Here is a 27628-nt window from a genome sequence, read left to right on the forward strand (position 1 = left end):
ATTTCCAACCTTTGAACAAGAAATTCTGAAATTCTGTTTGCATACTACAAAATGTCTAAGTATCTAAAGGATGAATAAGAAATAATTGGATACAAATTCAAATAATATTGGACTATGATCCATGTAACTTCCACCTCCGTACAACATGTTCTGCTTTGCTAAATATGCTCTTCAAATTAATTTTACAGATGGAAAGAGGTGACATTGGCAGTAGTATGGACTGAATTCTGCTTTTTTCTACCACAAGGGTACAGCAGCAGCACTGTAGTCTTTTCCATCTCAGCCACCCAGTCCCATGCCTTATCTATGAGCTGGAGGGAGATTGGTCTTTCTTTGGCCTCTTTTTTTTTGGGGGAGCCCATTTGGTTAGAATGCAGTTCATGTTGCTAGTAATTAGTTGTCATTACTAGCTATTATATGAAATGTGTCAGTGGCCTTACTCTATTTTTCAGTGGGAAAAATTCAACATCAAAAATTCTACCACAGATACCAATAGATTCTGTTGTGGCATTCAGCATATATGCCACGGATTGGGATGGTCATAGACAATTAAATTGAACCTTCTCCTTAGGTACTGCTAGTGATTGAGGCAGGCTAGTAGGAAGTCAGAGAGATTCTTGTATTTTCTGGACAAAACATTCTAATTTTAAAGGCTATTTATCTAGTAACTTTCTTTAGCGCTCACTTGAAAATTAATATGAATGACTTACTTTCCCTCTACAGAACTGTCCGTGTGTGGCTGAAGAGAGAGAGTGGACAATACTGGCCTAGCATATACCATGCAATGCCATGTAAGTAGTTTTGGATGTTCTTTGTTTACTGTGTATTCGCCAACTGACTTCTTTGGGCCTGGACATGTACCTCTGAGCTTGTGACCTTTTGGAGAACTCACCATGTGTGCTAGATACTATGCCTGAGCTGAATGTCAGGATTCTCTGAAGCTTATTTACCAAGTTGTGAACTGTTACCAAATCCTCTATCTTTCTAAATGTTAATTATTTGACAATTTGTAAAATTTCTCCTTTGTTTCTGTTACTAGATCAAGTCCTAGTAGTAACAATTTCTTTTCTAAAAAGTAAAAAAACACTATGTCTGTGCCCTGAACAGATGACAGTCTAGTTCAGATACATGTGTATGAGTTGCAGGTGGCACATGGGAGTGCCGCAGATCAAGTGAAATGTCTTTTATTGAGAGATGTTCTGGAAGATGAGGGTTGTCCACTACGTGAGAAGCAGGAGGACATTCCCAAAGAGGTAGTATCAATGAAGAAACAAAAAGGAGAGTAGGAAAGGGGATGCATTAGTTTTGGATTGGAAGGCAATTTGAGATTAGCTTAATCTTCTGGCATGTGGGTTCTGATAGCATAAAGAACTGGGAAAGTGATGTGACCTCTCTCACAGGAGTTGCATCTGCAGATGTCAAGCACATTTGTCTACCGTCAATGAGCTAAATAAAGAATAGAAAGCAGGAGGAAGTGAACAGAAAGTTATAGGCAGGAGCAGAGTTATCTAAAGCCTTGAAATTAAGAGGAAATCAGAAAAATGAAGTAATATGGTATGAAAAAGGCAGTGACCTGATCAGAGTAGTGGGGAAAAATGCTTATTTTTTAACAGCTTCTTGGAGGGGCAGGAAGGGGGAAGTTCAGAGAAACCAGAAAGGAAAATGTTATAAAAACAAAGGGAGGGGGGAGATGGCTATATCATTTGTCAGAATTAAGCAGTAGTGTGGGTTCCGTAAATGCTGATGTAGAGGAAGATCAGAAAAGAGATCTCAGCATATCCTTGGATACGGGTAATGGAAGGAAGAGAAAAGGGATGAGAGACACTAAGTTTGTGAACTGAGTCAATGGGGGAAGCTGATGGAATTTGGCTCCATTAGAAGAGAGGGGCAAATTGAGGGTGCAATATCCAGGCATGGAAGTGGTAAAGACAACTGGAGGTGAGTGAAGGATGTGGGAGAAGTTATGAGTAGAGGGGAAGATCTGTGTGCAAGAGAGTGGAGGATGGTGCACAAAGTTCTGAATGCCATTGAGAGTACCAGAGAGGGGAGATTACAGTGCTGCAAGAAGAACCTAGAATCACTCTGTCAGGTGATTTATATATGAATGTGATGCAAATCAACAAAATTCAATCCAGTATAAAACTCTGTCATTAAAGGGAGGGCGGGGTCAGTCAAGGCTAAGGAAGGTCCAGTAAGGACCTTTCAGATAACCTTTAAAATTCTTACCAGGCAAAAATCTGGTATTGCCTACTGCAGGATACTAAACGTCTGGGCCAGTGGTCTTCTCCAGTGTGGCAAGTCTATCTTGTTGAGAAGTGTTGCATTAGTTGTAGAGGGAAGTTTATGAATGATAAACCCAATGGGTGCTATGCACGGTCATTACAGAGAAACCCTGTGTGCGCTTGTCCCGGCACCCCCCCCCTCCCCCCGCACAGGGAAGCCTCGCGTGCAAGCCTGCCCCGGGGCCAACCTTCCCCCCCACGCGCGCGCGCGCTGCGAAACCCCCTGCGTGCCTCCCGCGGGGCTGACTCATCCCTCCTTGATGTAAGTAGTGGGGCTTCTCGGGGGTGGAAGGGAAATGGGGGGCAGGGCAGACAGGACGCCTCGCGAGCTACCAGTAGCTCGCGATCGATCTGTTGGTGACCACGGCCTTAGGGGCACCTGGCATTAGCCACTGTTGTAGGACGGGATAGTGGATCTTTGGTCTGACCCTGTATGGCCATTCTTATGTAATCGGCTAGAAGGAATTCTTTCTTGATGCAGCATGTTTAACCCCTGACAGGATGCAGACTCCTTAGCAGAAATGGCTCCTTAAGTCTGTTCATACAGATGTAAACATATGTGGGGAGTAATTTTATATTTTTTTTTGAGAGGGTAGTTTCTGCGCAGATATTTTAGGGAGAAAGCTTAGGCCAAGGCCGTTTTGCATTCTGCTTATGTGTTACCAATACAGAAAATCAGGAAGTGTGAGAGGGTTAAGTCTGAGCTGTGTGTGTGAATTCTATTGACAATCCAACCTGCTTATAGTGTACTGAAAATCAGTGGTACTCTGTGAATTGGAGTTACTATCACACAACACTCCTCTCACCTGTCCTTTCCTTCCTGAGGCTTACTTTCCCAGCATGAGAATATTTTGTACGTTAAAAACAAAGGTTTCTCTGTTTCAGTGTACATTTTAAGACTTGCTTATTGACAGGCCCATCTCCTTACTGGGAAATGTTCTGTACCTACTCAGTATTTAATGCCACAGCGATTGCTTGTAAGCTTGGGACCTTAGCAAAGCATAGTTGTATTGATGGGTTTTGAACATCCTGCAGCATTTTGAACATACATATCAAATACATGCTCAGCAGGGGAAACAGCCCAATTATCCTATTTGAGAAGGATTCCAGAGGAGAAAGTAACTTAAATTTCTTATTGATATTGTTGTATTGCAACCCTTCTCACCTGGCTTAAAAGCCAGTTCTCCCCAGCACCACCATCTCTAAGGGAGAGGGGGGATGGGGTGGAGGCAATGGAGGAAGAGGCATAGCAGGGGACTGGTTGTGAGCCAGGAATCAACCGAGTCCCAGCTTGCACCCAGTCCCCCACTACCATCTGCCTTTTAAATGTATTAAGAGCCTGGCAGCTAAGGGCTGGGAGCTAATCCTGCTGTGGCTCTGCAGTTCCCCACTTATCGACAAATCAAGTAGTTGATGGAAATTATCGATTACTCGATTATCTGATTAAATGCTATTTAACATCCCTAGTTCAGGAGTCAGGGCAAAGGATTGCAGGGTGTGAGGGGGGCTGAGAGCAGGGGTGAGAAGAGTGCAGTTGATTGGAGTGGGATGGAGGCTCAGGACTGGGGGTTGTAGAGTGTGGGGGAACCTGAGGGCTGGAAGTGTGTGGTCTCCACACTTCACAGTCTGCTGGGTCCCCAGTGCTGGAACATCCAGAGCCCCACGCCCAGCTGGCAGTCTCGTAGCTGGTGCACTCTGGAGCAGTGCATGGGTTACTTTCACCTTGGTTTGCAGGTGTCCCTGGCAGGCTGTTTCTTCTTAATCCCATTTAGTGTCCAGGAGTGAGCTTGTGGGTGTGTGTGTGTGTGTGTGTGTGTTCAGTATATTGCTCAAAAAAATACTGGGCACATCCTCTGCTGGGGTACAGCTACGAAGCTCCAATGAAGCCAGTGAAGCTGTGACTTCCAGTAGCTGCACTTCTGTTTAATCTCTCCTGAACAGTTGTGTTCCCTTAGCTAATGCAGTGCTGCAACAGATGCCCTAGCAGTATAGCATTCATCTCTCTTTGATATTTTTATACACTTGTGTTTAAGATTTTTGCTCTCATCTCAAATCCTCTATTCCTAATGGGTTTGGGTTTGGGTTTTGTGTCGCTGCAAATGTCAGGTGTCCTGAGAAAATATTAGTTCTCTCACATCAGTTCTGGGCAGGGAAACTTCAGATTTCTTTCTGCCTTCTGATCTTTAAGCCCAATGGACCAGTAGCATCTGAATTGTGCTGCCTACATCACTTGTCACATTGTCTGAAATGGCTCACAGTTGCCACTTTCAGGTCAGACTGTCACATCATACTCACAAAACTGGTTGTATAGTCTACCAATTAGATTTTGCCAAACTAGTAACAAATGTTCACTCCATGATCAGCTGGCCTTTGTTATATTGGTCACTATATCAAATATCATATCTCATTAAGTTACTCCCAACCTCAAAGGGTCCCTCGCTTACTATGGGTCAATGGATATTCTCTACATCACAACAAAAACCATTCTGGCAGCCAATTTCTCTAATAAAGTAAAGATTTATTAATTAAGAAAAGGAAATGAGTTATTGAGAGGTTAAAGTAGGTAAAATACATTTAAGAGCTGAGTCAAAGGTTATAAATCTACAACTCCTAATGTTTTAGTAATTAGTTAAATTACCAAAAGTTCTTCAGGGTTACTCAGAGTAATTCTTTGGATTCCTGTTCACTTGTTCAGTATTCCACCTTATTAGCAAAGAAAACCTTTCAAAGATAAATGTTCGATTGCCTTCCCTGGAAATATATTATTAGAATAGATCCTGCACTCTGGCAGATGCTTTCATTCACAGCATGGGTTCTTCCTTTGATGATTAAATGCAGTCTGTGAATTTCCATTGTCAACTACAATGCATCTTTTGAAGTTGGCAGTCTTGTACATTTCCAATACTCCAATCTCATGAGATGAGTAAACGTAACATGCACACAGTGTGATACTCAGGTGCAGTCCTTCATTAGTTTTCGTCAAGTTTACACATCAAGACAATTCTCATCTTTATACTCTCACATACTTTTAAGTGCATACAAATATTATCAGAAGTGGGGAACCTAAGGCTGGGTGTGGCCCCTGGGTGTGGATCCAGAGCTTCAGGCTCCCCCACAATGAGAGAGTCAGCATTGGTGCGCTAGTCTCTCTCCCCAAACATGCTCCCATGGTGCTGGATAGGGATGTAATAGTGTAGTTGATTAACCAATTGTCAAAAGCTTATAGATTAATGCTGTAGACTACATGCATTCCCTTTTTTTAGCAGGCTGGCCAGCAGCCTCGCTTAGTCCTGGCTTGCGCTGGGTTGGGACCTACCCCCCGCTGCAGCTCTGCATTTAAAGTGCAGCCTGACTTGGTTCTGGTTTGCATTGGGCTGTATCAGAGGCAGTAGCACAGGGCAACAGGCAGTCAGTCCACATGGGGAACTGGTTTTTAAACTGGCTCCCCTCGTGGACCAGCTCCCACCTGGCACCTTTGTGCTGCTGTCTCTGATACAGAGGCAGCAGCGTGGAGTGGCAGGAGGCTCCTTGGGAGTAGCGCCAGAGCACATTGGCTGCTGACCTGCCTGAGTAACCGATAATTCATGAGGTTAATCAACTATTCAATTATCTGATATTTAATATCCCTAATGCTGGATCACATAATCTTCTAGCCTGAGCCTGCCAAGCTTTGGGGTGCGAGGAGAATGTGGGAAGTGTGTTTCTCCTTCTCAGTCAGGGGCCATGTCAGTGACGGTTGGTTTGGGTTTTTTTCCCCAACTGACTTTTCTTTTTTTTTTCTTCTGTGGGTCAGCAGCCCCCAACCCAAAAGCGGTTCTCCATTCCTGTGAACCTTACGGTTCTGGGATATTGGCTGCTGAATTGATACACGTTGTGTCTTTTCTATATCCTGAGTCTGAAAGCTATTGGATAGGACACAAGTGATAACTCCCAATGCCCATGCATCTCTTACACCAGGAGTGACCTTGCTGCCTGAGCATGGAGTGGCATTGCTGTTTTCTTCAATACAGTTGCCCTTCACTTCTCTAGCCAGGAGAAAGCAGCATTACAGCAGCAAGTATCTAAAAAGACTTGTTAGGGGTACAAGTGGTGGAAAAGATGTCTCTTTGGGTATGTCTACACATCAAAGTTCATTCAAAATAGCAGCCGTTATTTTGAATTAACTTTACTGGCATCTACACAGCCAAACCACTATTTCGAAATAAATTTGTAATAGTGGAGCACTTATTTCAAATTTGGTAAACCTTATTCTACGAGGAATAATGCCAAATTCGAAATAGCTAATTCGAAATAAGTGCTGTGTAGACACTTATTTCGAAATAGGGGGCCTCCAGCCTCAAACAAGAACACTCCTATCCCTCCCCAGAGCCCTTAAAGGGATTGACTCTGGCCACAGTGCCTGTGCCAACTCCAAGCCTGCCAGCCCAGAGCCAGCAGTCACTGCCCCTGACCCAATGGCCCCAAAACGTGAGCCAGCAAGCCACTGGCAGCCAGCCCTCCACCGCTCCCCAGGTGCAGTCTCCCAGTTCCCAGGAGCCTACCAGGGCCTGGAGAAGCCTGGTTCAGGATGGAGATCAGGGTGGACCTTACTTAGGTTTGGGGGGATGCTCCCAAGGTCCATGATCTCTGCACTAGACGGAGGAACGTGGCATTCTATGGCAGGATAGCTGCCAGCCTGGCCACCAAAGGCCACATGCGAACCCAGGAGCAGGTTCTCATGAAAATCAAGTTGGTCCGGCAAGACCCCCAACCCTGAGCCTTGAGCTTCCTCTCCCCCTTCTTCCCCTTGCTTCCCCCTTCCTCCTCCCTCCTCCCAGGTTTCCCCCTCCCCTTTTCCACCCTCTTTCCTTCTCTCTCCCACCTCCTTTCTCCAGTCTCACCAGTTTCATTCCCCCCCCCCCCCCAGTTTTGTTAAATAAAGAGAGTTTGTGTTCATGAAAATACATGTATTTTATTTGACATCAGGAAGGGGGGCTGGGAGGGTAAGTGGAACGATGTGGAGGAGGAATGAAGCACAAGACCCCAGTGGAGCAGACCAGGGAGGCTCTTAGAGCTCCTTAGGGTGGAAGCTCTCCCGCAGGGCCTCCTGGATACTGACAGGCCCCCGATGGACCTCCTGGATGACAGTTTGCAGAAAGTTCAGCCAGGCTCTCATCAACACGAGAAGCACCAGAGTGCCCAGAGGCAGCTCCGGCTCCATGTCGCAGAGTGCTGTGGTGTCCCGAGTGAGGGCAACCAGAGCACGCAGAGATACAAATGCTTTGCTGTCCCTCATCGAGGTAGGCAAGCAAGCAGGGAAAATTGAGGACTGGCTGCTCGGGGTGGGGGTCCCTTTTAGCACAAGCCTCAGATAGCCTCAGGCAGCAGCCACACAAATAAACTCCTGACCTGATGACCTGCTGGACCTAGTTCCGGCCGGCCTTCAATGCAATTCAGTGTCCACTCAGTGTGGACATGCTATTTCGAAATAGCAAAATGCTATTTTGAAATGCATTTTGTGTGTAGATGTGTTACTTCAAAACAAGCTATTTCAAATTAACTATTTTGAAATAAGGTCTTTCAAAATAACACTGTAGTGTAGACATACCCTTTGCTACCAGAATGTGCTGAAATTCCAGCTCCCAAGCATAGCCATCCCACTGGCATCACTACTCCAAACACAGACATACGGGATTCTTATTGGTGCCTGTTGCTTGTTAATATGCTGGGAGTGGCAATGTGAGGAAAAGGGGAAAGGAGGGTGAACTACAGGACTAAGCCAGATGTCAGCTGTTTGAGTTACTTTTGTACAAGGCCAACAGAAAGTCATTAATACATATTGAAACTATCAGAATATGAAATCAGATATCAGAAGATGCATTGAAAGCAAAATAGAGCTCAGACGTGGAATGAAAACAAAATGCGGGAGAGCATTGGAATGAAATTTTTGAATTGTTTAACGGGGGCATGCTTTCCTAACTTTGCTGTGTGAAGTTTCTTTGAATGGACAAATTGCCTATCAGAGACATTGCTCTCAATCATCAGATGATGGATGTCTGGTAACATGGAGCCAAATAAAGAGCTGTTGATGAGCCTAGCTTTTGGAATGGCACCCTTCTCAAGCTTGATAGATGATTACATCTGAGGAAATAGACAGTGAAAACTCACAAACTTTTAAGGGGGCACTGCTGATGTGTATGGCTAACTGGGGAGAAGTGAAAAACAATATAGTTGTCATGTTCACTACATGTCTTAGCAGCAGCATTCTTTAGCTATCTTTCAGAGGTCCATTGTAAAGGCAGCTGATCCTCCTCCTACACATTCATGAAGACTTTTAGTCCTAAACATTTGAGCACTGTTCAGTTTTACTTTTTCATACAAGTGGTCTTAAAATTATGAAAAGGAAACAGTGTAGTGAAGAGAAATGTTAAGAGTGCGGAATGGGATAGAGCACTTACTTTAATGAAAGAGAGTGGAGTTTCCATTGGGTACAAGGAGGTACAAGGTACAAGGAGGTACAAGGAGGATGTTAGCTTTAAATAAAATCAGTATTGGTTATATCTCATCTCAAAGGATTATTAGGGATTAGTAACAGAGAATATATCATAAGTGGAATATAGAACACATAATTTGTTCATTCCCATAGCATAAGAACTAGGGGTCATCAAATAAAATTAATAGATAGCAGGTTTAAAACAAACAAAAGGAAGCTTTTCTTCACACAGCACAGTTAACCTGTGGAACTCCTTGCCAGAGGATGTGGTGAAGGCTGGAACTTTAACAGGGTTCAAAAAAGAGCTAGATAGATTCATGGAGGTTAGGTCCATTAATGGCTATTAGCCCGGATGGGTAGGAATGGTGTCCCTAGCCTCTGTTTCTCTGGAAGTGGGAGACAAGGGAGGGATCACATGAGGATTACTTGTTGTGATCCCTCCCTCTGGGGCATCTGGTATTGGCCACTGTCAGCAGATAGGATACTGGGATGGATGGACCTTTGGTCTGACTCAGTCTGGCAGTATTTTTCAATTTTATTTGGCCACTGAACCCTTTTAAATTCGAAAGAATTTTGCGGGACCCCTAATAACAGTAATATATGGACATCAGTGCTGAGTAGTGACATCATTGTCCCTGCTCTCTGGCTAAGCTGGCATTACACAGGGACACTTAACGTGGCAAACACAAATGAAAATTGTTTTAATTAAAATCATAATTGCTTAAATATTAATTAATTTTTTAAAATTATAAAATGTTGTAGTGGAATTTTCTCATGGAACCCTTTTGTTTTTGCGGAACACCATTTGGGAAGCACTGCAGCATGGCCATTCTTATGTTCTTAATTTATAGTTTAAGAAGGTGAAAATGAGCACACTAAGTGTGAGTCACTTATATCATATTTATAAGTAAATGGTGTATTTTCTACGGTGGCAGAAAGGTTAATGGATCATTCCTTAATCAGATTAAAGGAGATGGCTTAAAGAAAATGACTGGTCCTGTGGGTAAAAATTTCACTAGCCTATAAATATTTTGCCAGTTTAAGTACTATTTTCAGAGCATTTATGTCAGTGAGACTCAGACAGTTTCCCTGGGAAGCAAGCACTTAAGGGCTTGTCTGTAGACAAGCAGTAGCACTTTCTACTAGTACAGTTGAAGCCGCTCAGTCATCTGTGATTAACATAAATAAACCAATAAAATAAGTGCTTTATGTGGGTAAGGCAGTAAGTTGTTACAGTATCTTTGTAAACAGATATAACTGCATTTACTCTAGGGTGGTAGCAGTATAAGTGTAGTTTTAAAAAAAAAACAAAACCAAACCCTGAGAAGTAGTTATACCAAGTCTTATGTTGTTTCAGTGCTTTTGAATAACTTATCCAAAAGCTTTTTTTTAATTGGGGTGGGGGAAAGAGGGCACCAGCTGCATTACTGACACATTATTTAGTCAAGTGTGTATTAGGAAAGAAACACAATTTGAAAAATAAGTATCTTGTAGGACCCCAGCACTTGACTGATTTTCTGTGAACTGTTAATGGTATTTGCAATTGTAGTAAAGGTTCTTTAGGTTAGTCACTATCTAGTGCTGGACCTTAAAATGTAGGGTGTGGGTGGCATTTGTTACCTGGTATGATATAAAAATACAAATGTTTTCCATAATTTTTTTTTAAGAGTAAGCATTTTCTTTACACTGCCCTGCAGTGTTAGAAACCCAGGCATAACAGCATTGTGCCTATGCACCAGTCATGGAAATGACCTCTTACCAGAAGGTCAGACTGACCAGATAAGTTTCACTGCTCTGAAATTGCTTTAAATCCACAGAATAAATGGCAAAATGGTGAAAAGTAAACTTTTCTATTTATTAAAGTGAAATTGGTGATCTCTGATGGAGCTAGTATCATCAACAAAGTACTTTTTTACCGTGACATCTTCCTTTTTTTAACTGAAGCCTTTTTTCCCCTGTTCATTGAACATCAAATTAAACCATTCAAAAATAGAGAAAAAACAGCAGAGCCACTCTTGATCTATTTGATTGTCTGTTGTGCACTTGGAGATTTGTCATAAATTATTCTGAATTCTCCCTTTGATAAATAAATTAATAAACTCATAAACTCATGTAGTGGTGCAGTTTCGGTTAAATGTCCAACAAAAACTGTTTTGTACTGTCTTTCCTTCATCTGATTATACCACAATCTAAAGAACATGTCAGATCCAGTGAACTGATGAATGTTTTGATACCAATCTAGAATGTTTGTTTAAAGCAATTGAGAAAACAAGTTGAAAATATGTAAGGTATTCACTATTTATAAAAGCAAGTGCACATACCTGGCTGGGGATGGCTGTGGTGGGAAGGGGAGGGTTTACAAGAAACAAAATATAATAATCCAGTGTATAGCAAAACTAAAAATCTTTAGGACATTAATTCCATGTTGATCACAAGAATAATAAAAATCAGAGGGAGCAGTAATTCTTAGTCCCTCTGCTAAGATTGTCAGTTGTAATCTTGAACCTGTCCTGCAGAAACTTGAGACTTACGGCCACCAGCTGCAGTATTAAGAGGCAAACAAACAAAACAATCACTGCACACCTCGATTGGATTAAAAAGACTATCTATTAACAGTGAGCAAACATTACTCTAATTCTTAGTAGAAAATTTTGATTGTCTACACCAACATGTTAACATCACCAGATTCTCAAGCAGCATAAGGAATTATTAAAAAGTAAGCTGCGAGATTATAGACAGAAAGCATTTGTAGTGTGGTAATTGCATAGGGTAATGCATTCTAGGGTTTTATATTATTATTTTGATCATGCTTTTAGTCATTGGTTTCAAAATAATCTAATTCTAATAGAAGTGATAGTCCATAATGTAACTACACTTGTCTATCTTTAGTTTTGTTGCAACTCCGTGACATTTCAGTCCATAGGAGTTTAGTCCATTCAGGAATTTTAAATGATGGGATGTAAACCTGAGAAATGCTATTATATTACTTTATAGCTGAAGATCAGAAAATGTAGAAAATTAACTTCAGCCATTCTGTTAAATTCAGACCTTTAAAACTGAAATGTGGTGTTAAAAACCTCTCAAATAATATTAAAGACAACTGCTTTCGTATAACATTTTTCTGTTTTAATATCTTCATGGTGTGGGGAGGGGGAATCGTGAAGTAAGGAATAGTTGTATAGCTTCTCATTTATTTCCTGATGTAACAGGGTTTAATGAATAGCATTACAGGAAGAGTATATTTATGCTTTTCTGTCTTAAGTAAAATAAAGAATAGCACCATAAGTGTGTTAGCTAGATAGGTGTTCCAGAGATTCAAGATCAATGAGAATCATGGTTTTGTTAACTTCATCAACATGTTCATTTTTTTCAGCTCCATGTTCATGCATGTCTTTTAACCCGGAAACAAGAAGGCTGTCCGTAGGTCTAGACAATGGTTCAATCTCAGTAAGTACATGTAAATAAGATTTCCCGTTGAAATACTTCCCTTTTGAGAAGTATGTATACATTATTGTGATGAGGAATTTCAATTAGCATTGGCTAAATGACGGAGATTAACATTGACCCTAGCTATTAATGAAACTGACAGCTTAATTGCTGAAAACAGTCAACCATAACAAATTTCAAACTGCTATCTAAACTTGAGCTGGGTTTAGAGGAATTAGGCAACTAAACAAATTGTATGGGTTTACTTGTCCAGAAACAAGTTCTTAATTTGCCAACTTTGATCAAATTATTAATCGCCTGTGCTAAGTAGGGATGTAAAAAAAGTAGCTGATTGTCAACTACTTACATTCTCCCTCCTTTCCTCCCCTCCCCTCCCATGCTGCCTCTGTATCAAATTGTATCAAGTACACAATTAGTCATTTACTTGCTACTTAACCTCCTGGGTGCTAAGCTGGTTTCTGAACACAACAAATAAACATAGTGTTACTTCCAGATCCATATGATGTGTGGAACTGAAAGTACATACATTTTAGCTCTTTATACACAATTTATAGCGCTGTTCCAGAGCACTGTACACAAAGACTGGTTTTGGTTATTCTCTTGTTAACACAATGTGACTCGGGTGTAATTTTCCCTATGAGGAACAACTTCCTTCTATGGAATCCATTCTGATTTATAGCGGTGTGAATGGACCCATTCTCCTTTCAGTAACTTCCGAGATATCCCCGTGTATGTAAAAGAGCAGAACACTGAAGCAGAGATCTGCCATGTAGCTCAGGGGGGCCCTGTAATTATTATGTAAATTCTTACTTGGGGGGCTGACAGAGAGCTGTGTTCAGAGGACAAGCACAGTGTCCTACAGAGAGCACATGGGGGGCTCCCTGGGCTTTGCCCTGCTTACCTGTGAGCTCTCTGATAGGTTTTAAGGTGCTGGCTTTGACTTCTAAAGCCTGCCTGAAATGAACTGGGAACATCCTGTCTGAAATTTTGTCTCCCTTTTTTATTTTGCTACAGCTGCAGGTGTTAAAATCCTCATTGATATAATACATAAGTGGGAGCTATAAGGGCTTGAGGGAAGCCTTCCCTCTAGTGTGATTTCTGCCTTTGTTGTCTTTCAGCACACACTGCACTTGTTTTGCCTGTCCTTTGAGGAGAGAGACAGGATTGAGATAAAGGGTGTCCCCCCGCTATAAATTGCCCTGGTATACATCCGTTGTGCTCTAAAGTCGTTGATGCTTGTGGTAACTAATGCACTAAAAGTCCTCCCATTCCCCACTCTTAAGTCACACACAAAAAAAACCCAATTTGTGCAAATGAAAGCCAGCTGCATGGAAACAAATCCCCACTTTAAGTTGTTTTGCTGTAAGTCTGAGTTTTTTGGAACATATCTTGGACTTAGAGCAAGGACGGCCTGTACTAGTCAGGATATAGAGTGTTGGTATTTTTTGCTCTTGCTTATGGGAAAGGGAAAACTGATTGAACCGTGTCTTGAGTTTGTAATTCTAAATAGTTGACAAGAGACTTGGATCCTCTCTGAGGGCACGTTATTTATTCTGAAGAAAGTAAATTGAGGAAAAAGATGCTGGTTGCATGTTGTTAGATTTGTTGGTATAGGGCAGGGGTCTCCAAACTTTTCAGCCCGAGGGCCGCATTAACTATCAAACAGCAGTTCGGGGGCCGACTACACACTTGAGGTCCAAATAAAAAACAATCAAAATATGGATGTTGTTTTTAATTATTTATTTAATATTATTTTATTCAGTTATTATTTAATAACACATTGATACACTACTAAAAAGTAAGCAGCGAATAAGGTTTTGCAATGTAATGATCGGTTGGAAAACATAACGCACTACTGCGTGCCTCTATTTTAATTCGGTAAAAACATAACATCCACGTAAGCGGCGGCTGATCTTGGCAGGATACACGTAAATTTCCGTAATTTTTTTTCCGTAGACAAAAAGGTCTCCACGGGCCGGATGAGAGGGCCTCGCGGGCCGCATCCGGCCCGCGGGCCGTAGTTTGGAGACCCCTGGTATAGGGCTACATCGGCATACAGATTCTGTCCTACCAGGCTGTTTTCCCTTGTTTAGCCCTTTAAATGCTCTGAAAGTATCAGCATGGAACAGGAAAAATCACACAGCATACAGATGTTTTAGCATACAGATGTTTTGTTATATTCCTCCAACTTCTGAATCAAAGGAATATCTGATTACTAATAGTTCAGAAAGCTGCAGTTATTCTCTAAAATACTTGAAGATACAGAACAAAATTTTTGGAAATATTCCAAGAGAGTCAAAGCTTAGAGTGAAAAGTTGGTTATTTCAAATGCATCAGCACAGGACAAGGAAGAAATGTGTTTGAAATACTCTCTCTACATGCACTTGTAAAATAAGACTGATTCTAGTAATATGTCTGGCATTTTGGTGAATGGAGTTTTAGTATTGTAAGAAGCAGGATGTTTGTATCTAAAGAGGCTGACAATCAGTAGAGAGACATATGTTCCACCAGAGCTGGGGGGAGAGAGCTGGTGGCTGAGATGAATTACTGTTGTTTCAATTTAGCTTAACCTCTAACTAAAAGTTAATTAGAACAGTTCATCCATTTGTCACTGAGTAAAATCGAGTGGATGATGAACTTCTCTCCTTTTGCTCCTAGAAGTGTCAGAAGTGATTATTCTCAACCGTTATAACTTGTCAGCTTGGAAGCTTAAATTTATAAGCAGAACATGCAGACAAGATGACCGAGTGTGCCTTACAATGATTGATTTTAATCTCCACTGCCAGATTTCATATGTCCCTAGGAAATGGTGGCACTTAAAACAAAATCATGTTGTTGGGGTTTTTTTTCTTGTGCTCCCACTCTGCAACACCTTCCCCTAAACCTGGCCTGAAGTTTGGGAAGCTGTCTTTCAAGAGTCCCTCTTGTTCCATTGCTTACTCCAAATCTTCAGGGCTTTTTCAGGTCCCTTAGAAGCCAAGGGACTCTTTCCTCAAAATCAAACTCTGTTCCAACATGAAGAAAAAATAAGCTTTGTAGAAGATGTCAGTGTCCCACTCAAGTGGCTGTGAAGAAGAAACCTCCCTTTCTATGAAGGTATCTTAAAAGCTCTGCCTCCATTAATTGTAAGGACATTTATACACTATCACTATTCTTCTGTTGTTGTAAGCAAAATTTTTGCACATCCCAGAACTTGTCTTCATGAGCACCTAATGCATGGCACGCTAACGTGTGGTAGACTTCCACTCCAGCTTGATGCAAACTGGGTGCCAAACCCATTGAGTTGGGTCTCAAGAAAAAGATCCATCCCATCAAACACCCCATTCAGAGCAATGACACTTCACTATCAGGAAAAATTGATTTTTCTCATCTAGCAAGAGCAAGTGCTAGAATTTAGTCTGTCATATACAATGTCTGTAACTGAGGTTGGCCTGCTCACCCAGATTGTGGCCATTAGACTGTCTTTTCCCTAGAGATAAGAAGATTAAATGAAAGTTTACGTCATCCTCCTAGCCTCTTGATCTGATTCATATTCTGTACAGAATGAGTTGCTTCAGAACTTGAAGAGCTCAACTTTGTTTTGCTTCTAGGGTATGCCCTGTGAAGTCTGCTCTGCAAGCTAGATAGAGGAGACTGGTTTAAGCCCACAATGAAAATCTTACTTGAAATCCAAACTCCATGCAGTGGTCCCAACTTTTTCTGCACTTTTTTTTTAAATATTTTAATCCTTAATAGCTTTAATCCTGAGTAATATTTCCCAGGTTATGAAAGATGATCAAACTTTTTTTAAATGCCTCTTGGGAAATAAACAAAACCTTACTGTTGACTATGTAACTGCAATTATCTTTTAAAGAGCCTTTTTTTTCTGATCCTGAAGCTAATCTGTTCTCTTCTGGGGTATGTACTCACTAACGCACTCCAATAAGGATTTGTCAGCCACCCTTTCACATAAGAACCCAAGATTGTATCTATCTTTGGATTTCTTAGTATTCAAACTATGTAATCTGGTCCAGAAGGATTGTAAAATCCTTCGGCCAAAGGCATTTTTTTTCTGCCTCATCTACAAGGCTGAGCACTGTGTTAGCAGTTAACGTAAATAGTGTGCAAAGATAGTAGACTTAGTCTGCTCAATAGTTGTCAAGAGAGTACTGGAAGAATGCCTGTGTGGCCAAATTTAATATTTTCAGGTGGGAAAAGATTAAAATGAAATTCCCAAAGGATGTTACTTGAATTTTTTTTGAGGGAGAATATTTGTCTGTCTCAATTATTATCTGGAGGTCTATACACAGCAATCTTTATCCCCAAATAAGACATTCTTGCTTACTCGAGATTCACCTCGCCTGTTCGTAAAGGCTTTTGTGGTGAATCCAACACTGGAATAGGCTCCCAAGGGAGGTTGTAGCTCTCCATCATTAGAAGCTTTTAAAAACATGTTGGGTAAACTTCTTATCAGGGATTGTCTAGGGCAGTGGTTCCCAAACTTTTTGGCATCACACCCCCTTTTCGATTTTTGAGAGACCCTCATTCTCTTCCCCCCCCCCCCCAAGAAAAAGCAGTAAAACTTGTTGAGCAAAAACAAACACACACACACACACACACACACACACACACACACACACACACACACACACACACACAACTGACCAGGGCCGAAAAACAGTCATCCCCTTTAATTCTCGGGACCAGTGTTTATTTTAAAAAAAAAAAAAAAAAGTGCCGGTGCTCCAGGGGAAAAGTTGTTTACCAAAAAAAATTGCCCTTTTAAGAGCAGAGCAGGCATTGCCCTTTTAAGGTGGCCATTTTAAAATCTGTCCTGGGACTCTCCATCCTCCCCACCCCCCCCCCCCCCAATCTCCACCAGCCCAAGCTGCCAGCAGATGCCCAAGCAAGGAAAAAAGGAAAATATCGGACGTGTCACATGGTATCTTCTGAATGAATATATATATATTTATTTATATTTAACCGGAGGGACTGGGTGCTTTCTTGGGAGGATGGGGGGGGGGCGCAAATTAATGGGGGAGGGGGTGGGTCGCCTTGCGCCCCCCCCTTGGAATTTCTTCACACCCCCCGTGGGCGCGCCCTCAGTTTGGGAACCTATGGTCTAGGGTTCCATGGTCTTTCCTCAGTGCAGGGGGTTGGACCTCATGACTTCTCAAGGTCACTTCCAGCCCTACATTTTTATCATTCGGTCACTGACTAAATGTAGTGGTTGAACTTCTGGCACTTTATGGTCTGGCAACATCTGGGGTCTGGCATGATTTTAGTTAGCTGGATGTCCACTTACCATGGGTGTGGCCGTATTTTCCGTGGACCCATAAAATTTGTTTACAGCCACCAGTCCTGGTTCCCAATGTTCTGGACTGTTGTTTGGCTCTAATGTACCCCTAAATGTCTTCTAAGAGCCCAATAGTAATAGAGAGGTAGTCGTGTTAGTCTGATTTTGCTAAAACAAAAGGAAAAACTATGTAGCACTTTAAAGACTAACAAGATGGTTTAATAGATGATGAGCTTTCGTGGGCCAGACCCACTTCCTCAGATCATAACTTTTTTTCATTTGTATTCTTTTGATATATATATGGTCATGCCAATTCTCTTCCAGAATATGATCTGAGGAAGTGGGTTTGGCCCATGAAAGCTCATCATCTATTAAACCATCTTGTTAGTCTTTAAAGTGCTACATAGTTTTTCCTTTTATTTTTTCTAAGAGCCCAGTAAGCAGTGGAAGTGTTGGTAATGTTGCTAGACACTATTGAAATCTTGTGGTCCAACAAATTCTCCCGTTTGACACCAGTCAGGTCCTGAGGATGCTGGACTAGAGAGGTTCAGTCTATATCTAGAAACAAATCAGACTGAGGCTTGATCATTGTAGCTAAAATGTAAATAAGTAGAGTCTTAACAGACTTCTGAAGAGCCCATACTACCTTGCCAACCAAAAATTTGATTCCGATAGCAATTTCCATCTTGATAGGCAGTGTGTTTAATCAGTTTGGGCATTCAGAATCAAAAGTCTACCTCGGAATCTTCTTGGACATCCTGGCAGTTTTTATACTATGAAAAGTACTAAGTAGTTTAATTAAAAAAAAAAAAACCTTTTGTTTACAACCCATTATTGCTAGCCGCAGAAGAGCAGCTGGCAGCTATCTTAGGATCCGTCTTTGCCAGAGGTGTCCACCTCCAATTTAAGTAGTGATCAGTTCAATCCAAATGCATCTCCCAGCCTACACACATACGCCCCGAGTGGTCTGCTAATTCAGCAATCTTACCAATGTAGTCACTTTCCAATCCTCCCCCCCCCCGTAAATCCAAAACTCCTCCTAATTTCAATTCCTGGGAAAAAGTACTGTGGAAATAGCCTTTCCAGTTTGTAACAGATGTGTTCTGATCTTTGTGGGTGACCTCTGCATTTGTAATGGATAGAGCCAAAAAGTTGCCTAATAAGAACTGGAAAGAAGTTGCTTTCACAGTGGAACCATATTCCATGATCCAGGGTTATCAAAGTGGAAACTAAACAAAACACATAGGTGCAGAAGGTGTGAACTTCCTGAGCATAGTATCGTTATATTAAAATACCTGTGCCCTGGAGCAACCAGTTCAATCATTTTTGACAAGGACGGGGGAATGAGAACCCAGTAAAAGAAAACAATGGTTAAAAGGGAGAAGGGGAATCAGAAAAATTATAAAAAATGTTGGGGGAAACAGCCAAGAATGTATAAAAAGGAGAGAATACAAAGCAAGCATGAGATGTAGCTGTGGAAAGGAAGAAAAGATTGGGGGTGGGGGGGGGGGCATGCAGATGAAAATATGGATTGTGTTCAGGTTAATGGAACATTCTTCCTTATACATTCCATCTCCTTTTTTTAAAGAAAGGTAAAAGGGGTTGACATTTGTGTATATAGATAGTTTATCAGTTTTATATCTCTGTTACACACTGGTTAGATGTTTGCTAGTATTAAATCATAACTATGATGCATTCATAATTCTTACTCCAATTTCACCTTTGCTAGACAGCAACCTTAGTATTCCCTATTCAATAAGGTGTGATAGTCTGTTACAAAAGCACTTGAAAAGTCTGTCGTTGAAGACTAGTGATTAACGAGATGGTTACATAATTATCAAGGTAAAATTAGAACTAGCTAGGAGTGTCCACTGTATTTATAGTATCTTACTTTCTTCTAGAAAAATGGCTCAGGTTTATTTAATATGGGTGAAGACAGTGTTGAGACAAGTTCATGAGTTGTTGATGGTTACTGTTGGGTAGGTGACTGGAGTCATAGTTGCCACACTAATGTAGCTACTTCTGGTTCTAGAATCCATGCATCACTGCAGTGTCATATGGGGTCTTAAAGGTTAATAAGGTAGGAATGTTTAACTGTTACACATTGTAACAAGTAAAACGAAGTTATTTTTTTCAGGTAACATCAGGAAAGTTAAATAATACTTCACATCAAGGAATCTTGGTCTAAACGTTAATGTAAAGCACTTGATGCTGTGGTTGAATTGCTGGGATCTTTAAGGCAGTAACTAATTAAAACCTACCCTCAGTGGTGGAGCAGTTTCTTCCTGCTCTGAGAGTGAAGGTGTCAGAGTGACCTTGGACTAGAAATTCAGCTTGCTTAATAGATTTGTTACCCCTGTTAAAACTGAGCTCTATTGTAGTTTGTTGGTGCCAGGGGATGGCTAATATGAAATGATTTAGAATAAGAGAACAGCAGGATGAAGTAGGGCAATTCAAGAGAACACAATTATAATTAACTTGCCAAGGAAACTTACAAACATCAGACACTTGCTTTTGTACTCTGTTGCTGCATGAACTGGTAAGACAAACAAGTCACATTTGATTTCACAGTCCAGTGTTCCTAACCTTTGACTGACAGGCTGATATTCATTAGTCTGACCTCAATTTTAGTGGGTCGTATCCACTGTCTTGGTATAATGGCCTCTTTTTAGAGAGAGTGTTCTGTTACTGTAAAATGTGCAGATGTCAGAGTAATTTTATTGTAGGCTGATTTTTGGATTAAAGTGGCCACAATTTTAAAGAATTAACATGTAGGCCTACAAAAACAATGAGAAGTCCTGTGGCACCTTAAAGGCTAAGAGATTTATTTGGGCATAAGCTTTCATGGGTCAAAACCACTTTATCAGATGCATGGAGTGGGAAAAGGTACGGACCTATAGTTACTTCACAGTAAGATCTGAGCATACGCTGGTTATTCCCCTAAAGATGGAGCTATAGAGAAACATTGTCTTTTTAAAATAACTACCAAGTCTCTAGTCAAAAAATGGCTTTTCCTATTTTATATACAATGCACTTTGCTTTATAAATCAATTATAGTACTTCTCTGCCTTTCATTACCCACATACTTTTATTGTGGCTTTTAAAACTTTATTTTGAACATTTTTACTTGATTTCATTCCTTCCCTTCTTATTCTGTGCAACCTTTGTGATTTCCCCCCCCACCAGTGTCACTGTTGCTCTTTTCATCTTGTGAAGTCTCTCAACACTTACTATCTTGTGCACTTTCAGTTTTTCTCTTATTTACTCCAGAGTGTCAAGTCAGCCTGTACCGATTCCATGCACCTATTTCCCCATGAAAGGACTCGTTGAGCTCTCGCCCCAACGTTATGCCATACTACTTAAATGTGTCACCTTCGCTTATTTTTTTGTTTAGTCCATTATAAGTATTTTCTAGTGTCTGTGCCCACTATGAATTTGAGAATGAATTTATGCAATCCTACCATAGAGCACAAAATCTGAGATCTAGGTATTTGGTCATTGCAATCTAGTATCACCAGACTTCTATCAAATTCTTTTCATTGGGGCCAGTTAATTTCAGGTGTTTTGATCTGTTGTTTCTCAAAAGTCAGACAGATGAAGGATGCCTCTACTCGCAGTAAAAACTAACTTGTATTATGATGTTTGTGGTTCTGTGTTCCAAAGTCTGGAAGTGGTCCCATGTGTCGTCTTGTGTGCTGATACATTAATAGTTTAATAACTATGAAAATAACTGCTGCTTTTTCAAAATGAGCACAAACCTAAGCAGCACTGGGAGGCTGACAACCTCCTCTGATATGAATGTTTCTGTAAGTGACAAAAACAAGTGCTTGAGACCAAGAATCCAAACCACACCTCTTTTCCCATTGAGAGAGCTTGCAATAATTCATAGCATCCCACACATTGCTATAGCTGTTCACCAGGCTCACATCAACACTAGAGAAGGAGAAATATTGTGTTTTTAGGATTGTGTGATTATAAAGGGCATAGATTCACCATGGACTGAAATAAAGCAATAGGAAACATGGCCTAGATATCTATGAAAACTTCCCAAAACGCAAATTTGTTGAGATTTAAAGCTCGATGGAACACAATGAGGAATAATTCTGCATTGTTAAGGGGTTGGATAGGATGCTTTTGTGCTTCTAAATTGAATGTCAGGTACTCGGGCTCTGATTTGTTTTTAACCAGGAGAGGGCAGTAGTACACAGACACACACACACATTGAATTGAAGCCCCAGCTGGCTTAAGAAACTAAAGTACTTGAGATGCATTTGAGCTCAGGTCTCCCATTGTGTGGCTTGTGTTTGGCTAATAGCTAAATGATAGAAATGTAGCCCTGTTAGTCTGGTGTAGCTGAAACAAAAAACAGGACTAACAAGATAGTTTATTAGGTGATGAGCTTTCGTGGGCCAGACCCACTTCCTATTTGATCTGAGGAAGTGGATCTGGCCCACGAAAGCTCATCACCTAATAAACGATCTTGTTAGTCTTTAAAGTGCTACATAGTCCTGTTTTTTGTTTCAGCTAATAGCTAAGTGATTAATGTGGCACAGTTCGCTCTAAATTTGTTGGTTGCTGCTTTTTCCATCTCCGTTTTGTTCAGTCATTATTGTGAAATCATTTGTTGGGCAGATTGCTAAGGTGAAGCACTCTGGTAGGAGAGGAGTTTACTAGTCATTTATTTAAAAGGAAACTCTTTATTTGTATTGGAGAATAAAATTCTAGCCAGTGTTTGATTTTAACATGGGAGAAATTTTACATTTTCTGTACAGTACATTCAAATAGAGCACCGACTTATTTGTAAATATTTCACTCTAAACATTGTTTTTATTTTTACAGGAGTTTATTTTATCAGAAGATTACAACAAGATGACACCAGTCAAAAGTTACCAGGGTGAGAAATTTAATCTGTGTTAGCAGAGTTATATATTTGCATTTGTTTTAATATCATTGATTGGGTCTGAAAAACCCCCACAATTTTTCTCTTTTGCAGTAGAAGGAGTAAAGTAGTATTTCCCATAATTAATTTACTAATATAAAAATTTAATTTGTCATTTCATTAATACTATACTGTGTTATTGCGAGATTACAAGACTGAAAAAGCAATGAGTTGTTTAAAATGTTTGAGTCATAATGTGTTTTTTCTGGGTAAATTCCTTAAAATCTGGTCTTTCTATTTGAATCTTTGGCAGCCCAGCATATCTAATGAAGATATAAAAATCCTGTCCCCTTTTATCTTAAATGCCCACATCTATTTAAAGAGACCAGACTCTCATTACATTTCAAATTAGATATATTACTACAAGATTAAATACTAATTCATACCTTCCACCTAATAACATTCTAATGTTCACTGAGCTCTTCTAAAAGACCTAGCTGTCCCTACTTTTGCTTGTGAGATCACAAAGGTGTTCATACCAGTATTCATCATAAATTCAGTTTCAACTGATGACTATTGTGTAGTCCTTCTCCCCCCCTCCCCCTTTGTAATCTACATGCCTGAAAGGAAGAGAGATACACTATACTGAATGGTATAAGTATGGTGTTTCCACATAGAAACCTTGAGCACTGATTGATGTTCAAAAGATGAATGTGAATTATTTCAAAAGTTCTATGCTGAGGTTCAAAATGTGACCACTGTACTTTCAAGAGATGATGCCTGGGGGTCATACCCTTGAAAACTTAAAGAATCTTGATCTTCACGAATGAAAATGAAACACATTTTTGCTTTTAAAAGTCTTACTTTAGATCACTTTCACTTAAGCTGCCTGGTATGTTATAACATCAAGCAAGAAACAATAAGTAAGTTTGTGTTAATATGTACTCTCCAGAAATAGACTTAAAGTAAAATGTACGTGCATATCTTAAAACTCTAGATTGGTTTTAAATATACAAAAACAAAAAAACCCTTTATTATGTCAGAGTTTCTGACTGATGTGCTGGAAGGCCCTGATCCTCTTACACACGTCTTAGTAGATTCGGGGGGGGGGGGGAGGGGCGGGGGAAGTCTCATTGAGTTTTACATGCATGCATTGGAGGCTGCAGGATCAGAGCCTAAATGAACTTCATTAGTGGGAGGAATGAAAAATGGACTAAAACTTTCCTTGTCTTTTTACCCTACCACTTTTCTCAATGCTTGTAGGTGTGTTTAATATGTACACACAGATTTCTTGCTGTTGCTGAATTAGTATTTGAGTACTGCCAATGCTTGAGAATTCTGCAATATGATGCAGGGTAACCAATGAATGACTCTGATTTTCACCCCACCCATTGCAGCAGGCTTACCAGAGGGGGACCACTCTCTGTAGTTCAATGAGATCCTAGATAAAAGCTGGCTGTTATGCTTATAAGAAGCACATAGGACCTTTTTCAGGGGAAAAGGCAATAACTATGTTTATTGGAAATATATCCTGAAAAGCAGAGTATTCATATGCATACATGCTCACACATACGTCCTGCAGATGGTCTTTTATAGTTACCAGTCTGTAGTGCCTTGAGTCTGTCTAAAGCAGGGGTGTCCAAACTTTTTTCAAAGAGGGCCAGATTTGATGAAGTGAACATGCGTGAGGGCCGACCATTTTGCCTGACATTCTTTGAACCATTAAAATTAAATGCAAATTAACTATTTTATGCAAAGTTTATTGCAAACGGCAAACGACATAACACCAACTATACATGTTGTGTCCAAATATATTTATAACTGATTTAGACCAACTGACATTAACTGAGATTTTACAATGTATTCATCTCAGTTGAAAAAAAACTTGCCTACACTAATGTGAAGGGTGAAACTGAGATCTGGACTGCAGTACATAGGCTAGGTCTGGTTCAAAGGCAGTGGTTTTGATGCGCAAAATGTCACGCAGGTGAGAGTCACTTAGTCTTGTCCTCACGCGGTTCTTGTTAAAGTTCATAGCAGAGAATGTCTTCTCACACATATATGTTGAGCCAAACAAGCTCAGCATTTTCTTAGCCAATGTTCGAATCTCTTGAAACCGTCTCTTATCCAGTTGGCGGTAAAAGTTCACAAGAGAGAGCTGTTGGTGACGACTGCGTAACTCGCTGTCACAATGCAGCTCAATGAGCTCGAGCTGCAGCTGATCTGGAGCATCCTCGGGGTCAACAGAGAATGGAGAGGAGAAAAGGCTGATCTCCTTTTCAATAGCTGCAAAGTCCTGAAAGCGCCGTTTAAACTCCCCAGCCAGAGATGCAATGTCTGCTGCATACCTGCTCGTTTGCGCACTGATATTGTCCTGTGGAAAACTGTTCATTATTTCCTGCAACGCTGAAAAATGTATGGTATTGGGCTGTGTTTGTGACAACTGCCTTATGAAAAGTTGCAGCTTTGTCCCAAAGGCTTTGAGGTGTGAATAAAGCTGGTTCACTGCTGCATCTTTCCCCTGAAGACTCGTGTTCAGTACATTCAGATGCTTTGTTATGTCAACTAGAAACCCCAAATCAGCCAGCCAAATAGGATCAGATAGTTCTCGCATTGGTTGTCCCTTTGTTTCCAAGAATTCTCCGATTTCCTTTCTGAGAGAGTAGAAACGCTGCAGTGCAGACCCCCGACTGAGCCATCTTACATCGTTGTGATATAAAACATCTTCGTATTCAGCCTGGATGTCCAGTAGAAACTGTTTAAACTGGCGGTGGCACAGGGCTTTAGAGCGAATAAAATTAATAGTCTTTAGCACCAGTTTCATAACATGATCATATTTGAGATGTTTAGCACAGAGAACTTGTTGATGAATGATACAATGGAGTTTAATAGCTTTGCCTCCTTCTTCGATCACCTTGTTACAGATTAGGGTTGATAATCCACTTCGTTCACCAACCATGGCAGGTGCCCCATCAGTAATAATCCCAGTAACTTTGTTCCAAGGCAGTTTAATGTCATCTATGGCGGAACTAACAGAAACAAATAAATCTTTTCCTCTTGTTTGGTCCATAAGGCTCTGGAGGTCAAGTAGCTCTTCAGTCACATTCATTTCATCGTCCACCCCTCTCATAAAAATCAGCAACTGAGCTGTGTCAGATAGGTCCGTGCTTTCATCACAGGCTATTGAAAAGAAGTCAAAATCCACTCCTTTGGATGTCAACTGTCTCTTAACATCTGATGAAATCTCTTCAATTCTCCGTGCTACAGTGTTACGAGCCAGGCAAATGTTGGCAAACTCTTGCTTCTTCTCGGGACAGATATTCTCAACCATTTTCATAACGCATTCTTTGATAAAGTCACCCTCAGCAAAAGATTTGCAATTTTTAGCAATTAACGTTGCCACCTCATAGCTCGCCCTTGTGGCATTTTCATTTGACTCACGGGCTCTTATGAAAAATTTCTGTTGTGACATTAAAACAGCTTCAAGTTGCTTCAACTTTTCACTGCGGTCGTGCCCTGTAAGCTTGTCGTATGTGCTATGTCTCGACTGGTAGTGTCTCTTGACATTAAATTCCTTATAAACAGCCACAGTCTCTTGGCATATCAGACAAACACAGTGATTCTCTATTTCAGCGAAGAAATAGTCCACTTTCCACCTGTCCTGGAAGCGGCGGCCCTCACTGTCAACTTTCCTTCTCTTATTTACAGTCGCCATTTTTTTAAATTGACCAGAAGGGGAAGGGATCATGTGAGCGCAGTGCCAGAGGTTTAATACACTGCCCAAGTAATACACTGCACTAATACACTGCCCAACAAGAATTCTCTTGCCTTTGTGGCTGTTTGTGGCGAAGTCTCTAATGATGAGCGCCACGTGCCTGACCCCGTTTGTGGCGAAGTCTCTAATGTTCGCAGCTCCACGTGCCTGAGCCCGCCAGGAAGCTGACAGTGTGCAGGGCCAATCACAGATACTGAGCTTGAGCAGCTGCGGAGTCCGTCCCTGATCTCAGCAGCTGCGGAGTCCGTTCCTGCACTCTCAGCCCCAAGGTAGAGGGCTTGCAGGGTCAGAGGCGGGTGGAGAGCGCAGGGCACGCTGGCCTCACGGCGGCCCGGGGGCAGGGCGAACCCGTAGCCAAGCGGGGGAGTGGGGCTGCAGACGTGCCCTACATGGAGGACTTTAGGACCGCAGCGGCCGCCATGGACGGCGGCGGCGCGGCCGGAAGCGGCGCCAGAGGAGCGCCGGGGAGCCAGGAGAGGGGGAGGAAGCGGGGGCTGTCCCTGCACTCTCAGCCCCAAAGCGGAGTGCAGGGGCAGGGTTTGGGACCGCGGCGGCGGCCCGAAGCGGCGCGCTGAGCGCGCCAGTTAAAAAAAGCACCGGGGAGCCGGGAGAAGTGGGGGGCCGTATTAAATCCGACCGCGGGCCGCATTTGGCCCGCGGGCCGGACTTTGGACATGCCTGGTCTAAAGGCTAGTTAGGTTGAACAGGAATGAGGAGCTGGGCTCTGTTGGTCATGATCTGATGCTGCAAGGCTATCACCTGTGGGGGAAGAGGTGTTTCCTGTCATTATGCTTCATCAGCATTTTGACGGTTCTCCCACATCTGGTTTTACCTTTCTCTATTAGGTGCTTACTGGATAACAGTTAACAGGTACCTGAGAAGTACCCCCCCCCCCCTTGCAGCCCTGCCATGGGAGCTAGGAGTCAGCAGCCCCACATGGGGCCAGAAGCAGCCAGGCTGAAGTAGCACCCGTTAATCAGTTAACCAGTTGTACTTAATGTTTAACCAGTTAACCAATTAAATGGGATTTTACATCCCTATTATCTGTTACCTTGCCTTCAGGGGTATATACTTACGCTTTAGGGACATGGATCTGCTTGCTTGTTTAGCAAAACCCTGGTACCTACAATTCTCTCATTCCTTCTTGACCATCTGGACATTTGTGATGGCTTTCACACTTACCTTATCCACTGTGCACACATCCTTCACTCTCACCAAACAATTTTACAGAGAATTTCAGACAAGATTACATTTTAGACAGGATTATAGCGTTACTAAAGAAATTACCAAAAAAACCACCTTACACAACTTAATTTGTATTGCAGACAAAGACGCACGACTTAATTTGGACGCACAACTTAATTTGTAATACAATCAAGTAGTAAAACTTTATAGCAAACACTGTAAAACGAAAAAAAGTCCTAAGATAAAAGAAATGGCTATAAAAAGCTATCGTCTCTCTTCCTGCCTTAACATCAGGATGTGCACGTATCAGCTT

General features: G+C 41.4%; 1 protein-coding gene across 2 annotated transcripts in view; it reads left to right on the forward strand.

Annotated features, from left to right (window-relative positions):
* The window catches only part of WDFY2 (WD repeat and FYVE domain containing 2), a 115277-nt gene that overhangs the window by 53592 nt on the left and 34057 nt on the right, over nt 1–27628 (forward strand). For both annotated transcript variants that reach the window (XM_014574504.3, XM_075919095.2), the window contains exons 2-4: nt 724–791; nt 12128–12201; nt 22316–22370. In XM_014574504.3, coding sequence (XP_014429990.2) covers nt 724–791; nt 12128–12201; nt 22316–22370 — 197 coding nt within the window. The remainder of the gene's footprint in view (nt 1–723; nt 792–12127; nt 12202–22315; nt 22371–27628) is intronic.

The sequence above is a fragment of the Pelodiscus sinensis genome, chromosome 1 (genome assembly GCF_052426305.1).
Source record: "Pelodiscus sinensis isolate ZL-2025 chromosome 1, ASM5242630v1, whole genome shotgun sequence".
Taxonomy (NCBI): domain Eukaryota; kingdom Metazoa; phylum Chordata; order Testudines; family Trionychidae; genus Pelodiscus; species Pelodiscus sinensis.